The 16,411-nt window shown below is 44.2% G+C and overlaps 1 protein-coding gene across 3 annotated transcripts in view; it reads left to right on the plus strand.

Moving 5' to 3' along the window:
- Window positions 1-16,411, plus strand: part of UVRAG (UV radiation resistance associated) — a 94,083-nt gene that overhangs the window by 27,635 nt on the left and 50,037 nt on the right. For all 3 annotated transcript variants that reach the window (XM_070942989.1, XM_070942991.1, XM_070942990.1), the window contains one exon: window positions 11,375-11,480. In XM_070942989.1, the coding sequence (XP_070799090.1) occupies window positions 11,375-11,480 (106 nt within the window). The remainder of the gene's footprint in view (window positions 1-11,374; window positions 11,481-16,411) is intronic.

Genomic DNA, 16,411 nt, shown 5'->3' on the forward strand with positions numbered 1-16,411 from the left:
CTTCCTTTTCTCCTTAATAAGACCTGACAGTGCAGTTTTCTGTGAAGTTGAGGGAAGGGCAATCACCTCTGGACATCTCGCAAAAAAGGATTAGGTGAGGAATGTTTACAGCTGGCAAGTGGCTGTAGAAGTTTTAGCCTGGAGATAGAGACCTTGGTGAACCGTAGGTTGATCTGGGGAGAATGTGCACGAAAAAGAGGGAAGGATGGGTCGGTTCTCTACTGGTCCTTAACAAGAACAATATTTTCAGGTCATACCTGAAATACTGAATTCTGGCATTTAAAGCGGAAGCGATTTCTACCTCTTCGATTTCTGAACCTGCCTTTTAAGTGTCTTTGGAGATTCTCCCGTCTTCCAGGTCACACTGTCGTCCTCTTCCTCCTCCTTTATGACAGTTGCCATGGGTCACGAGATCCCCTTTTGGGACCTCCTGACAAGCAAAGCCGATAAGGGAGCCAGGTTCACTCAACAAGCGGGTTACTGATTTTAACAGCTGCAGAGATTCACTTAACAACTGCGGCAGAAAGGTCGTAAAATGGGGGCGAAAGTCACTTAACGAATGTTTCACTTAGCAACAGAAATTTTGGATTCCGTTGTGGTCGTACGTTGAGGACTACCTGTAATAAATGGTTAGGTTTTTTTTCTTTTCTCTCCTTTCTTCCATTGTCCTGTTTCCTTTTCCTTCCTCCCTCCCTCCCTCTTTCTTCCTTCCTTTCTCTCTCTTTCTTTCTCCCTCTCTCCCTCCCTCCCTCTTTCTTTCTTTCTCTCTTTTTCTCATTCTTTCTCTTTTTCTTTCTCTCTCTTTCTCTCTCTTTCTCTCTCTTCCTTCTTTCTCTCTCTCTCTCTTCCTTCTTTCTTCCTTCTTTCTCTCTTTCTCTCTCTCTCTCTCTCCTTCCTTCCTTCCTTCCTTCCTTCCTTCCTTCCTTCCTTCCTTCCTTCCTTCCTTCCTTCCTTCCTTTCTTTCTTTCTTTCTTTCTTTCTTTCTTTCTTTCTTTCTTTCTGTAGTACTTAGCCAAGAGCGCATTCTTTCCTGGATAAATCTCGGCATTTAAATCCAATAAATCGATCTTGAATTCAGTGTAGTTACAGGTAATAAGTCAGTCCATTTTAATTAATGTTCCTCTCCTAGATGTATGTCTGGGGAGGGGGGGCTATCTCTGATAATACATTCCAATTCTGAACGAAAATATTTATTCTCTGCAAGACTTGAATTGATGTGCCCGGCTTGTTCCCATGCAGTTCCTATCAAACCTCTTTAGATTTTTTGAAAGCTTAATTTTTGGAAATCTCTCGGCCCTGGGCCAATTTGTGTGAACTTCCTGGACCCCTGTGTGCGAAATTAAAGCACTTTCATGACAACCCATCATGCCCTAATCCACGCAATTAGTATTAAATCTTGCAACGATAACTTTTCCTAAAGTTGAATTGGGTCACCGCCGGGCCCCGTTCCAAGGCATTATTGTTTATCAGGAGAATTATGTTGTGTCAGGAAATGGAAGAGCCCTGATGGTGATTTCTGATGTATGGTTAATCATAGAACCATTTCAGCCTAAGCAGAATTGATTGCGGGGCGCAATTGGGCGCAATTATTGCATGTGGCGTATCTGGGACGGCTTTGAATGGTTGCTTATTTAGACTGCAATCATCTTTTAGCGGAAGCGTCTTGTGCAAAATATGTGGCATCTATTATTCATCCCTCTATGGCTTGTGTTATTTTTTTTTTTAACTTGGGAGTGCATTAGTGTCCCATTTGAAGATGGGATAAGTAAGGCAAAACCTCATGGTTATCATTTGGAGCAGGGGTCTCCAACCTTGGGAATTCTGGGAGTTGAAGTCCGCCAGGCTTAAAGTTGCCAAGGTTGGAAACCCCTGATTTAGAGAGAGATCTGTTGTGGCCCGTCAGCGGCCTGTGCGGATTGTAGCTGATTCTGACAGCGAGGAGGCTGGTGTGGTGTTGCGCCAGCAGCCTGTGCAGCTGGCACTCGAGTCAGACAGTGAGGAGGCTGGCACCACATCGTGCCAGAGGCGGGGATTCAGCCAGGGCCTTCAGAACCTCCAGAAGCTCCCATAAGCGAAGAGGAAGAAAAGGAGGAGCCTCTTCTCGATGCACGGGCACGCAGAACTGCCAAAAGGCAGGAGTGGCTCCTCAGGAGGAGGTCTCCTTGAGAGTAAGGCTTGGGGCTAATTGGCCACTCCCTTAGCCTATTTAAGGAGGAACGCCGACTGAAGCAATTTGCAGGGAACAACTTTAGTTCATTCTACTTCACGTCTGGATTCTCTGCAAATTGCTTCTGGGCTTTCTGCCAACCTTAGTAAGATTGTGATTACTTTATCTTTGGTTTCTTGTAGGCTGTTAAGAAAGTTTATTAACAGCCTTTGTTTTGAAAAAGACTGAGTTATTTTAGTAAATTAAGTTTTGTACAAACTTTGTGTGTGCTGTGTTCTTTGGGATCCGTAGCTGGGGCAGAACAAGATCAGAGCATGGGAGAAATTCAGATACTCACCAGGAAAAAAGGAACCTGGGCAGTTGAAATTTTGAGGTAGATATGTGTTGAATGTAGCTTGATGTGATATCTTACAGGTGATATTAAAGGTAGTCCTCAACTTAAAAAGGTAAAGGTTCCCTCGCACATATGTATTAGTCATTCCCGACTTTAGGGGGTGGTGCTCATCTCCCTTTCAAAGCCGAAGAGCCAGCGCTGTCTGAAGATGTCTCTGTGGTCATGTGGCCGGCATGACTAAACGCCAAAGGCGCACGGAACGCTGTGACCTTCCCACCAAAGGTGGTCCCTATTTTTCTACTTGCATTTTTTTTTTACGAGGTTTCGAACTGCTAGGTTGGCAGAAGCTTGGGGAAGTAACTGGAGCTCACCCCATTATGTGGCACCACAACCTTCCACGCATGTGCACGCGCCTCCCCCATGCCCCATTTTGGGCCTAGTAGGGCCCAAAAATGTGCTGGGGGGAGCATGCTGCACCCTCTGTCCTCCCCCCACCCCTCCTTAAATGCACGCATGACCCCCACACACATGCACACGTGTCTCCCGCATGTGGGCCCCCCATGCATCCCAAAAATCAGCTGGCCGGCGGGAGGCGCGCGCGCATGCACGATGAAGCTGAGCTGGGCGATGGCTCGCGTACCTGCAGAAAAGCCTCCGCATGCCAGCTGTGGCACAGCTATAGATTCGCCATCACGGCACTAGAGCTATATTGATAGGCAAGGTTTGACCTACATTTATCCCTCTGTTAGGAGATGGAGGAGTCAGTATCCTGCATATCTGTGTGAATCTGTCTTCAAACTAAACAAGCAATTGAAAAGCCAGCCAACAGGACATCTTTTTTTCATTTGTGTTCTCCTGATGCCGCGTCCACATCTATTCATTGCCTCTTAAGGACCACCGAAGTGGTTCAATGTATTCCCTCCCTTTGAAAATAGAATTTTCATCCACAGAGGGAGCAACAGACTTTCCACGTAAACAGCCTGTTGCTTTCGGAGACTTTTGCAAGATTTCTTTTTTTTTTTTTTTGGGGTCGCAAAGCCCCGAGACGAGGCACAGTTTTGGAAAAAAAAGGATGTCACAAATTAAAAACTTGAACGGAGTGAAATGATTCCTGGCTTCTGGTTTGCTTTCTCTGTTTTAATTAAACAAAGGTGTTTTAAATCATGCTGAAAGTAAACTGAAAAAAAAAAAGAAATTACTCCAGCCAAATGCAAAACAAATGCATGTGAGGAAATGGGATAGATTTTAGCCATGGAAAATTCCACGGGGAGGGGACTTTGGTGCCCTCTGAGCTTCGTTGTTTTCTTGCAGACGTTTCGTGACCCAACTAGGTAACATCATCAGTGCTAAAAAGGAATGAAATTTGCTCTCTGTTTATGTACAGGTGTTGGTGGGAGTGTTTTTGGTAGTTTCTTTAGTCTGATGTTTACTGCTTGATTGTTTGTCTGACCTAATTCCTTGACTGTGGTATTGTTTGCTTTATGATTGTTGCATTAATTAACACCAAGCATTAATCTTGGTGTTAATCTCTACTCACCTGAGTATTGATTGCCAGTCAGGAGGTGTTGTTGTGGCTCCATTATCTGAGCCTGTGTCATCGGCAGGAGAGGACTCCGAGAGTGAAGGAGAGGAGTTGGCAAGGCCTCCCTCTCCAGGACCCTCCTCTCTGGCAATGCCTTCGGTGTCCGCCGAAGGGCAAGAGATAGGGCCGGGGCCAAGCACGTCCACGCAGCCACAGATGGACAGTGATGAGGGTAATGAGTCTTGGCTGGATCCACGCCAGCGTCGCAGAGATAAGCGCGCGCAACAGAAGAAAAGGCGTGCCCGAGATTAGGCTGAGTCACTGGACCACACCCCACAGGATATAAAAGGGAGCGCGGTGGCCAGTCAAACCTTGTGACGAACAAAGCTGAAAGCTTCCACGCCATTCTGCATTGCTGGACTTTTGCTATAGACTTTGCTGGATTATCTCTGGACTTGATTGACTCCGTAATTATTGAGCTGTTTCTTTTGATGTATCAGAAGTGGGGAGAAGTTATCTCTCCTCTTCGTAAATAATAAACTCTTGGCAGGCAGCCACTAGGTTGTTGCCAAGTTCCGTTATCATAAGGAAAAGGATTTTGCCGGCTGGTTTGGTCTTTAACTCTTGAACGTCTGTTGGTGTGTGTGCGTGTGGTTGGGGACAGAACAGGTGTTTTGGTCTCCTCGTTTCCTTCTTTTTGGCTTTTGCTTCTTTTGAATGGTATGTAGATGTCGTCCATGTCTGTGTGTCTGTTGATGGCACGATTTGGCTGAGTGCCAGGCTTCCAGGAATTTTTCTAGCGGTTTTGGATTTGCTTTAATCTAGGACGCTCACAAGTTTCCCAGTCGAAACTATGGTTAAGTCTGCCCATGAGTTGTAAAATAAGCAGTTTTCATTGTGTCTTCCGACTTCTAGTTGGTGTATCTGACTGCGCCGTGCTAGTTTTCTGTGTGTCTGTCCTACATAGCGGCTGTTACATTTCTTACATATTCAGAGGTTAGCTCACATATGATTATGATCATGATTTATCGCTTGTTGCTTGTATGTATGCTGAGAGTTTATGCACCGGAGACAAATTCCTTTTGTGCCCAATCACACTTGGCCAATAAATAATTCTATTCTATTCTATTCTATTCTATTCTATTCTATTCTATTCTATTCTATTCTATTCTATTCTATTCTATTCTATTCTATTCTATTCCTAATCCTAATCCTAATCCTAATCCTAATCCTAATCCTAATCCTAATCTAATCAGAAGCAAATTTCAGAGCTTAAAATAGTATGTATCATAAATAAGTGGCTACTTCTGTAAATAAAGCGAAAGTGCTTACCAGTTTCAAATACAGCTAGTCCTTGACTTGTGACCCAAATTTCTATTGCTAAGTGAGACAGTTAAGTGAGTTTTGCCCCACTTCCTTGCCATTTATTGTGTGGATGTTTGGGTGGTTTAGGGGTGGGGAATTTGTGGTGGGTGGGGGTGTTTCGGAAGCGTTATGTTTGTTGGACCTGGTCTTTGGGTGTTAAATGAATTTCGTTGTATGGGTATACTCTGTATACACATACAATGACAATAAAGTTATTATTACTATTATTATTAAGTGAATCACTGCACTTGTTCAGTTAGTAACCCGGTTGTTAAATGAATCTGACTCCCCCATGGACTTTGCTTGTCAGAAACTCACACAAGGGGATCACGCGACTCCAGGACATTGCAACCGTCATAAATACAAGTCAGTTGCCAAGCATCTGAATTTTGATCACGAGTATGGGGATGCTGAGATGGTTGGTAAAGTGTGAAAAAAGGTCATAAGTCAGTTTTTTCCAGTGACGACGTAACTTCGAACGGCCACTAAACAAACTGTTGTAAATCGAGGACTTCCTATACTGAAAAATTCCGTATTCTCAGTGCTATAATCTCCTTTGTCCTTCCTTACCCCACTTAGGAGGTTAAGAGACACAGCGCCTGACTTCTGGAATAGTACACCACTGGGAGCGAACGTGTTATTTTTGTGTCGTCTCTGGAGATTCTCAGTCATTCAGAGTCACCGTTGTCCCAACGGAGCTTTTTTCAAGAGGCTTCTGGACCTTCCAGAAGGTCCAGTTGCCTCTTGAAAAAAAAGCACCTTGGAGTATTTCGTGTTGTTTCGTCTTCTCTTCAGCTAACTTTCCAGCAGATCCAGAGGAGGAATCATTTTAACACAAGTGGAATCTGCAACTTCGTTCTTCCCAGGAGGAGAGGGGGAAAAAAAATCTCACTCCTGAGAACGCACGAGGCTCTTAGCTTTTCTTTCTTCTGACAAAGAAAAAGAAAAATTTGTTAAGTTCTCAGCAGGTAGGGCTCGAATTTTGGCAGTAGGGTCATTATCCGGAATGATTGGGTCACCCCCCCCAGCTTCACGTGATCATGCCAGAAAATGCTAGGAAAGAAAATCGGCCTTTGAGTAAAAGTGTGTACCTGTTCTGGGCCTATAGGCGTTTGTTTCAAAAAATAATAATTTCCATTCCCTGCTTCACATGTGAAATTGTTAGTGCCGTCCAAGGAGAAAATAAAATGGATCTGATTTAGATTGGTAACAGATTTCAGTTCTGAAATGGGCTAAGGCATCTTGGTAGCTTTATGTGGGAGAAGGAGGAACAACTGGAATAGAAATATATTAAAATACATAAATGGGGTGGTTTGAACCTTCTCATTAGATTGGGTGTGGTTTTGAAAATTAAATGAGTTTGAATTGGGCCTACAATCATTGTGGTCTGTTGAAGGTAGTGCATTATGCACCAAAGACAAATTCCTTGTGTATCCAGTCACACTTGGCCAATAAAGAATTCTATTCTATTCTATTCTATTCTATTCTATTCTATTCTATTCTATTCTATTCTATTCTATTCTATTCTATTCTATTCTATTCTAGAGAGGTGGGCCAACCCAGTGGTGAAATCCAAATTTTTTTACTACCGGTTCTGTGGGCATGGCTTGGTGGGTGTGGCAGGGGAAGGATACTGCAAAATCCCCATTCCCTCCCAACTCCTGGGGAAAGGATATTGCAAAATCTCCATTCCCTCCCCACTCTCGGGCCAGCCAGAGGTGGCATTTGCCGGTTTTCCGAACTGCTCAAAATTTCCGCTACCGGTTCTCCAGAACCTATCAGAACCTGCTGGATTTCACCCCTTGGCCAACTTCTGAGGTTAGGCAGTTACGAACTGATTGCATTTTCTAAACTTTTATTTTCCTGAAGTATTTGAAATCGGCCTGAGGGAAACTAAAATATTGATGTACGTTGCTTTTTGGGTGTCTTTTCCTTGAATTAAAGCCCTTAGAAATGGCGGGTTCCAGATGTCTTGGCCCCTGTAAATTAACGGCATTATTTAATTATGGCCACAAATAATTTTAGTATATTGGCTCTTTTTCTTGATGGGATTGCTTACACATCATCCAGGGGTGGAGAAACCTGGCCTACAGATCTCATCCACAAGCCAACATTTGTAAGCCCTGGTTGAATGTATTCAAGGCTGAGGTTCTCTGTACCACAATTATTTTGGTCATTGACTAGAAAGCACTCATCTAATCTCTTCCTCCTTGCTCCTTCTCATGGTCCAGCACGCATGTCTCTAAATCCACCATCCACAGTGCAATGTGGCTAAAACTTATTCTATATGCATCTTTTAGAGAGAAACCAAAGGTGTTTTTTTAAAAAAAATTTGGAGAGCCATCTTACATAAATCAACATAAATTGAATCAGAATAACAGGGTTGGAAGGGAACTTGGAGATGATCTAGTCCAACCCCCTGCTCAAGAAGCAGAACCCTATACCATTCCAAACAAGTCTCTTCTTAAAAGCCTCCAGTGATGGAGCACCTACAACTTCTGGAGGCAAGTTGTTCCACGGATTAATTGTTCTCACTGTTGGGAAATTTCTCCTTAGTTCTAGGCTGAATCTCTCCTTGATTAGTTTCTATCCGTTGCTTATCGTCCTGCCTTCTGGTGCTTTGGAGAATAGCTTGACTCCCTCTTCTTTGGGGCAGCCCCTTAAATACTGGAATACTGCTATCATGTCACCCATAGTCCTTCTCTTCGTTAGGCTAGAGCAGGGGGTCAGCAACCTGCAGCTCTGGAGCCACATGTGGCTCTTTCATCCCTCTCCTGTGGTTCCCTGTTGCCGGTCGGCTCCACAATTTGATAGGGCTTTCGGTTGGGACAGGTAGAGGGAAAAGGATGCCATGCTAGAAGGAGACTTTATTGTTGTGGCTCCGTTGCCTGAGCCTGGGCTATTGACAGATGCAGACTCTGAGAGTGAGGGAGAGGAGTTGGCAAGGCCTCCCTCTCCAGGACCTTCCTCTCTGGCAATGCCTCCGGAGGACACCGAAGGCCAAGAGATAGGCCCAGAGCCAAGCACGTCCCCGCAGCCACAGGTGGACAGCGATGAAGTAGATAAGTGCTGGCTGGATCCTCGGCAGAGGCGCAGGGAGAAGCGTGCGCAGCAGAGGGGAAGGCGTGCCAGAGATTAGCTGAGTCACTGGACCACACCCCACAGGGTATAAATGTGGGTGTGGTGGCCGGTTCAGTTTGTGACGAGCAAAAACTAGAAATAATCCATGATCTCTGCGTTACTGGACTTCTGCCTGCCTTGTCGGACTGCATTTGGACTAATCCTTGTATTGTTGAAACTTTGCCTGCTTTATCGGAATGCTTGCAGTCTAATCTTTGTTTTGTGTGAGTAAAGTCTGAATTGGCAGCTAGCCACTGGGTTGCTGCCAGCTTTATCTTCAAAGATTTTGTCGTGTGGCTTATTAACTCCGGGCTGTCTGTGGGGGTGCGTGTGTGGTACAGGGACAGAACATCTAAGGTGGGGGAACTGGACTTCTGGTCGGCTCCAGAATTGAAGGGGGGGGGGGGACGGCTTCCGGTTAGGATCTTTGTGGCTCTTTGAGTGTTTAAGGTTGCTAGAGTGACATACCCAATTCCAGCAACCGCTCTTCATATGTTTTAGCCTTCAGCCCCTTTAATAATCTTCTTTTTTTTTTTGTTCTCTGCACTTTTTCTAAAGTCTCAACATTTTTTTTTCCGTCCTGGCGACCAAAACTGGATGCATTATTCCAAGTGTGGTCTTACCAAAGACCAAATAAAGCACTACTAACAAAAACCCCATGTGACTTCTCACCTGGGAACGATTTATTTTAGACACATGATCATCGAAGGATAGTTTCCTTTTTCTATTTTAAGTGTTCCACCTATTTATTTTATTTACATGAAACAAACCCAGGATCCCCCAGTTGAGGATGGCTTTATTTGCATCCCAGAACTGATTATAGAGGCTTATTTTTGCTGGTCTTGTTTCATGAGGAGATTTAGAAGTAAGAAGCATTTTTACGTGGGTGTGTAGAATAATGTCGACATAAACAAGAGTGTGGATCATTTGGAGCAAATGAGAGGAACCATGAAGCCCAGCTAGAAAGAAGTTGTCTGAAACAATATATTTCACTTATTTAGACTTCATTGCTTGCAGATGGCCACCCTTTAACCTGACATTCAGCGGAATTGTCTCAGCAATAAACAGACTTGATTTATGATCAGTCAGACTGACTAATTTATGTCTCTGAGATGGTTGTTTTTTCAGCAAAGTGGACTGCCTCTAAGTTAGACCTGCATTTTTTACAGTTCTGTACATTCAAAAGTTGTGACAAACCAACATTCGTTTTTGCTTTCTTGAGTCATCGGTCACAACATGCTAGAGAAGATGCTTATGCAGGGGATAATATGATCTGGCTTTAATCCTGATGCAATGGAGACAGGCTTAACCTTGTAATATTTGAATTCATTGATTCTGAGACAGAACAGTACAGGTAGTCCTCGGCTTACAGCAGCTCGTTTAGTGACCATTCAAAGTTACAACAACACTGAAAAAAGTGATTAATGTCCATTTTTCATATTTAGGACCGTTGCAGCGTCCCCATGGTCATGTGATTGATGTTCGGATGCTTGACAACTAACTCACCTTTATGACAGTTGCAGTATCCCAGAGTCATGAGCTTGTCAGAAGCTCTTGCGACCTTCTGACAAGCAAAGTCAATTGGGGGGATGGGGGGCGGGGACGACCAGATTCACTTAATAACCGTGCTCCTAATTTAAGAACTGCTTTGATTCGCTTAGCAAAACGTGGCGAGAAAAGTCATAAAATGGGGCAAAACTCACTTAAGAAATTTCTCACTTAGCAACATAAATTTTGGGCTCAATTGTGGTTGTAAGCTCAGGACTACCCGTAGTAGTAAGATGTTTTTAAATCTGAAACACGAGGGCTTGGTTCAGGTAATTTATATTATTGGCAGGAGGCTGCAGGCGAACCAAAGGAAGTTTTAAAAACAATAATTTATACTGTGGAATGATTTGGATGGATGGATGGATGGATAGATAGATTTGCTGATAAATATAATGATTTGCTGATAGATAGATAGAGAGATAGATAGATAGATAGATAGATAGATAGATAGATAGATAGATAGATAGATAGATAGATAGATAGATGATAGATAGATGATAGATAGATGATAGATGGATGGATGGATGGATTTGCTGATAGACAGATAGACAGACAGAATGATTTGCTGATAGATAGATGGATGGATGGATGGATGGATGGATGGATGGATGGATGGATAGATTTGCTGTTAGACAGACAGACAGAATGATTTGCAGATAGATAGATAGATAGATAGATAGATAGATAGATAGATAGATAGATAGATAGATAGACAGACAGACAGACACAGACAGACAGACAGACAGACAGACAGAAGAACAGAAGGACAGACAGACAGATAAACACAGACGGATATTGATTTCTATCTTGCCTTTATTATTTTAATAAGAAAAACCTGGTGAAAACATACCCGGGACTCCTTCCTCCTATTTTCCCCATAACAACAGCCCTATGAAGTGGGCTGAGTTGAGAGAGAGACACTGGCTTCAAGTCACCCAGCATTTTTCCTGCCTAAGGCGAGTCTAGAACTCACCAGTCTCCTGGCTTCTAGCCTGGTGCCTTAAATCATTAGACCAAAATCTAATAATAATCAGTATGCATCTTTAAACAGATGATGAGATCTCTTCACTGGGATAATTTCTATTAGGGGCTGGAAATGCTTAATCTCTCATTTTCCCCTCCCTGACGGGAAGGCCAGTAGCATTTATTGGCACTTTTGATGTTTCAGAGCCCTCAGGGACCATTTATGACTCGTAGCTCCGTGCTTTAGCTGCCCCGCTTCAGCAATCCTCAATAGAGGCTGGCTTCGAATCGCGCTTCGCCCCTCCTGTTTGGCCACCTGAGTAACGTTGAATTGTACCTGTGTGTTTCTCTGCAGGCTCCACCGGGCGCAATGTGCCATTAAGCAGACTCAGGTAACCGTTCAGAAAATAGGAAGGGAGATTGAAGAGAAGCTGAGGCTTACGTCTACAAGCAACGAGCTGGTATGCTTTTTTTTTTTTTTTTAAACTGGGAGTTTGTGTCTGTCTCGGACAGGTGTTATAAAATGCCACAGGAGGAATGCAATCTTGTGTAAATTGAGTTCCTGAGCGCAGGAGGGGTATTTTATTAGAGAAAAATGGATAGGTGCTAAGGGGACGAAGGGGATTGAAGCTTCAATGCAAACAGAATAGCAGAGTTGAAAAGGACCTTGGAGGTCTTCTAGTCCAACCCCCTGCTTAGGCAGAAAACCCTACACCACTTCAGACAAATGGTAATCTAACATCTTCTTAAAAACTTTCAGTGTTGGAGCATTCACAACTTCTGGAGGCAAGTTGTTCCACTGGTTAATTGTTCTCACTGTCAGGAAATTTCTCCTTAGTTCCAGGTTGCTTCTCTCCTTCATTAGTTTCCATCCGTTGCTTCTTGTCCTGCTTTGGAGAATAGCTTGACCCCCCTCTTCTTTGTGGCAGCTCCTCAAATATAAGAAGACTTCTATCATGTCACCCCCCAGTCCTCCTTTTCATTAGACATACCCAGTTCCTGCAACCGTTCTTCATATGTTTTAGCCTCCAGTCCCCTCATCATCTTTGTTGCTATTCTCTGCACTCTTTCCAGAGTTTCAACATCTTTTTTTACATCATGGGGACCAAAACTAGATGCAGGAGTCCAAGAGTGGAATCTTGCCCTTTCTATCATTGAATCTTAGATTCTTTACAAGTTGGGTAGAGACCAGGAGAGTTGGCTCTGGAATCACAGGCCACCAGAATAGTTTTTAAGGAGCATGGTACAGGTAGTCCTCTACTTAACGGCCATTCGTTTAGTGACCATGTGAAATTACGACAACACTGAGAAAAGTGAAGATCGTTTTTCAGTCTTACAACCGATTTAGATCACATGGTCACGTGATCTAAATTTGGGTGCTTGGCAAACAACAGAGACGGGTAGTCCTCGGCTTACAACAGTTCATTTAGTGACCGTTCGAAGTTACAACGGCAGTGAAAAAAGGGACTTATGACCGTTTTTCACACTTTACAAACATTACAGCAGGCTCAGGCTCATGTGATCAAAATCCAGACGTTTGACAGCTGACTCACGTGATCCCCTTCTGCTACCTTCCGACAAGCAAAGTTAATGGGGAAGCCAGATTCCCTTAACAACCGTGTTGTTGACTTAAGAGCTGCAGTGATTCACTTAACAACGGTGGCAGGAAAAGTCATAAAATGGAGCAGAATTAACAAATGTTTCACTTAACAACGTAAATTTGGGGTTCAGTTGTGGTCGCACGTAGAGGACTACCTGTAGTTATGAAGTTGCTGTGTCCTGGGGATCATGAGAGATCTCCATTTATAACCTTCCCAGATGGCTTCCGACAAGCAAAGTCAAGGGGGGGGGCAGACTCGCTTAACGACCACATGATTCACTTAACAGCCAGAGTGATTTGCTAAACAACTGTGACAAGAAAGCTTGTACAATGGGGCAAGACTCACTTAACAGCTGTCTTGCCAGCAAACAGAAATTTGGGACTTAACGATTATGGTCGTAAATCAAGGACTACCTGTAAGCGGTAACGTAAGTTTTATGATTTGAACACTGCAAATATACAAACTTACAGACAGACTCTCCCAAAGGTGCTTTTTCAAAAGGCAACTGGACTTTCTTTTTCCTTGAAGATCTTTCACTTAAGGCTTTATATTCCTTGCAGTCATCTGGTCGTTAGTACTCTCTCTGAGACTCCATCCATGTTGAGTCCGTGACTCTTAGAAGGAGGGCTAAGGACCAGATGATTGCAAGGAATATAAATCCTTCCATTCTGCACCATTCAGTCAGAACTGGAGAAGCTTCTTGGATGGGGAGCGAAACGTCTTCAAGAAAAAACAAAGAAAGTCCAGTTGCCTCTTGAAAAAGCACCTTTGGGACAACCATGACCTGGATGATGGAGAATGTTGAAGCCTCTGATGTAAGAATAGAGTAGAGTAGAGTAGAGTAGAGTAGAGTAGAGTAGAATAGAATAGAATAGAATAGAACAGAACAGAACAGAACAGAACAGAACAGAACAGAACAGAACAGAACAGAACAGAACAGAACAGAACAGAACAGAACAGAACAATAGTGGAATGAATATTCCACTATTGATTCGCCAGTTGCGTCTGGATCGGGACTCTTTACGCACGGTCATGCCCTCATCACTTCCTGCCTGGACTACTGCAACGCTCTCTCTACATGGGGCTCCCCTTGAGGAGCACCCGGAGGCTCCAACTGGCGCAGAGTGCGGCCACGCGGGTGGTTATGGGAGCGACATGGCATTCCCATGTAACACCTCTCCTGCGTGAGCTGCACTGGCTCCCGGTGCTCTTCCGTGTGCGCTTCAGGGTCCTGGTTACCACCTTTAGAGCGCTCCATGGCTTAGGACCTGGTTATCTACGGGACCGCCTTCTGCCACCAGTGGCCTCCCACCGGCCGGTACGCTCCCATAGAGAGGGGCTCCTCCGGGTGCCATCGGCTAAACAATGTCAACTGGCGGCCCCCAGGGGGAGAGCCTTCTCTGTGGGGGCACCTACTATCTGGAACGAGCTCCCCCCGGAGATACGGAGGATCCCGGATCTGTACACCTTCCGTCGTGCTCTCAAGACCTTTTTATTCCATCAGGCTGGCCTGGCCTAATTTTTCCCTTTTTTTCCCTTTTTAAAACACAAATTTTAATTCGTTTTTAATTTATTGGGGTGTTTTAAATCTGTCTTTGGCCAAATTGTTTAATTTGGTTTTATTCTGTTTTTAAATTTTGTATTTATGTGTTTTTATCTTGTGGCTGTTCACCGCCCTGAGTCCTTCGGGAGTAGGGTGGTATATAAATCAAATAAAAAAAAATGAATAGAATAGAATAGAATAGAATAGAATAGAATAGAATAGAATAGAATAGAATAGAATAGAATAGAATAGAATAGAATAGAATAGAATAGAATAGAACTGGAACTGGAACTGGAACTGGAACTGGAACTGGAGCAGGAGCAGGAGCAGGAGCAGGAGCAGGAACGGAACGGAACGGAACGGAACGGAACGGAACGGAATGGAAAGATATAGATATAGATATAGATATAGATATAGATATAGATATAGATATAGATATAGATATAGATATAGAACAGAAGAGTAGAATAGAATTGGAAGGGACATTGGAGGTCTTCTAGTCCAACCCGCTTCTTAGGCAGGAAACCCCATACCAGTGATGGTTAACCTTTTGCAGATCGAGGGCCCAAAGTGTGCACGCGTGGGTGTGAATCCGTGTGTGTGCGCCCAAACCCCCCAAATGCAATGCGTGTGAGGCCCCCGCATGCCCCCTGCCCCCCGTGCATGCACACATGGCCCCCTGCACAAGCCCCGCCCCCAGCACATGTGCAGCGCAGACCCAAAGACCAGCTCGCTGGCAGGAGGCATGCCCGCACGTGCGGCGGAGCTGAACTGGGGCGACAGCTCATGTGCCCACAGAGAGGGTGCTGCGTGCCATCTCTGGCACGCGTGCCATAGGTTTGCCATCACGGCCCTATACCATTTCAGATCTTTCCCCCCCCCTTTTTTTTTTCAACTGACGGGAGAGAATTTTTGGAAGAATGAACTGCAAGTATAGAATTTATTCCATTTTTCTCAACTCCCGTAATGGCCAGCTTCGCATGTAAGAGGACTCTTTTGGTGTCCGTATGTAGTAATCGAAATTACGAGCGTTTTCTCAAGCGTTCTCCCTCGTGCCCGTAACACAAGCTCTCTTTTTTTTATTATTATTATCATTAAATGAAAATATTTATCTGGAAAGTCCAACAGCTTAATATGTTGGATTAAACCTAGGGGGAAAACGAATTAATAGGCCTCCTAATGCTCTCCAGTTACAAAACATCTGGGTTGACTCGGTGGTGGAAGGAGAGGGTTGCCAGGGAAAGCAAACTCCCGCAAATCGGGATGCGTGAGCTGCCAGTTGAAAGAGTGGTGGACTTTGTAACCACGTCAGTTGGGTGATGCTCCAAGATTTTGAGGACGAGTAACGGGAAGAACCACCGACATTTGGAGTGCTGGGACGTGCATTTTACTGGCCATCTTAGGACCGATGCATGATGGCTTTGGAAGAAGGCGTCCCGTGGAACCAGCTGGGTTGAAACAGGAACCATTCTAACAGAATAACAAAATTGGAAGGGATCTTGGAGATCTTCCCCTACTCAGGAAGGAAACACTATACCATTTCAGGCAAATGTTGTCAAATCTCTTCTTGAAAACCTCCAGTGTTAAAGCATTCACAACTTCTGGTGGCAAGTCGTTCCACTGATTAATTGTTCTCACTGTCAGGAAATTCCTCCTTAGTTCTAAGTTGCTTCTCTCCTTGATTTAGTTTCCACCCATTACTTCTTGTCCTGCCTTCGGGTGCTTTGGAGAATAGCTTGACTCCCTCTTCTTTGGGGCAGCCCCTGAGATATTGGAAGACTGCTATCATGTCTCCCCTAGTCCTTCTCTACATTAAACTAGACATACCCTGTTCCTGCAACCGTTCTTTATATATATTTCACCTCCGGTCCCCTCATCTTCTTTGTTGCTCTCCTCCGCACTCTTTCTAGAGTCTCCACATCTTTTTTTATATCGTGGCGACCAAAACTAGTTCCACTCTAGCTTTTTCTAGTTCCATTGTAGCTAACGATTGCCTTTAGAAATTTGGATAGCTAAACCCTGGCTTGGAACTCGTTATCTGTATAAGTGGTCCTCAACTTACGACCGCAGTTGAATCCAACTTTTCGGTTGTTAAGCAAGGCCGTTAAGGGAGTTGTGCCCCATTTTACGATCTTTTTTTAATCACGGTTGTTAAACGAATCACCGCAGTTGTTAAGTGAATCTGGTCTCCCCCCCCATCAGCTTTGCTTGTTGGAAGGTTGCACATGGTGATTTACCTGACCCCTGG

The sequence above is a fragment of the Pituophis catenifer genome, unplaced genomic scaffold (assembly GCF_029215685.1).
Source record: "Pituophis catenifer annectens isolate HBS135680 unplaced genomic scaffold, rPitCat1.0.hap2 SCAF_4, whole genome shotgun sequence".
In the NCBI taxonomy this organism is placed as follows: Eukaryota; Metazoa; Chordata; class Lepidosauria; order Squamata; family Colubridae; genus Pituophis; species Pituophis catenifer.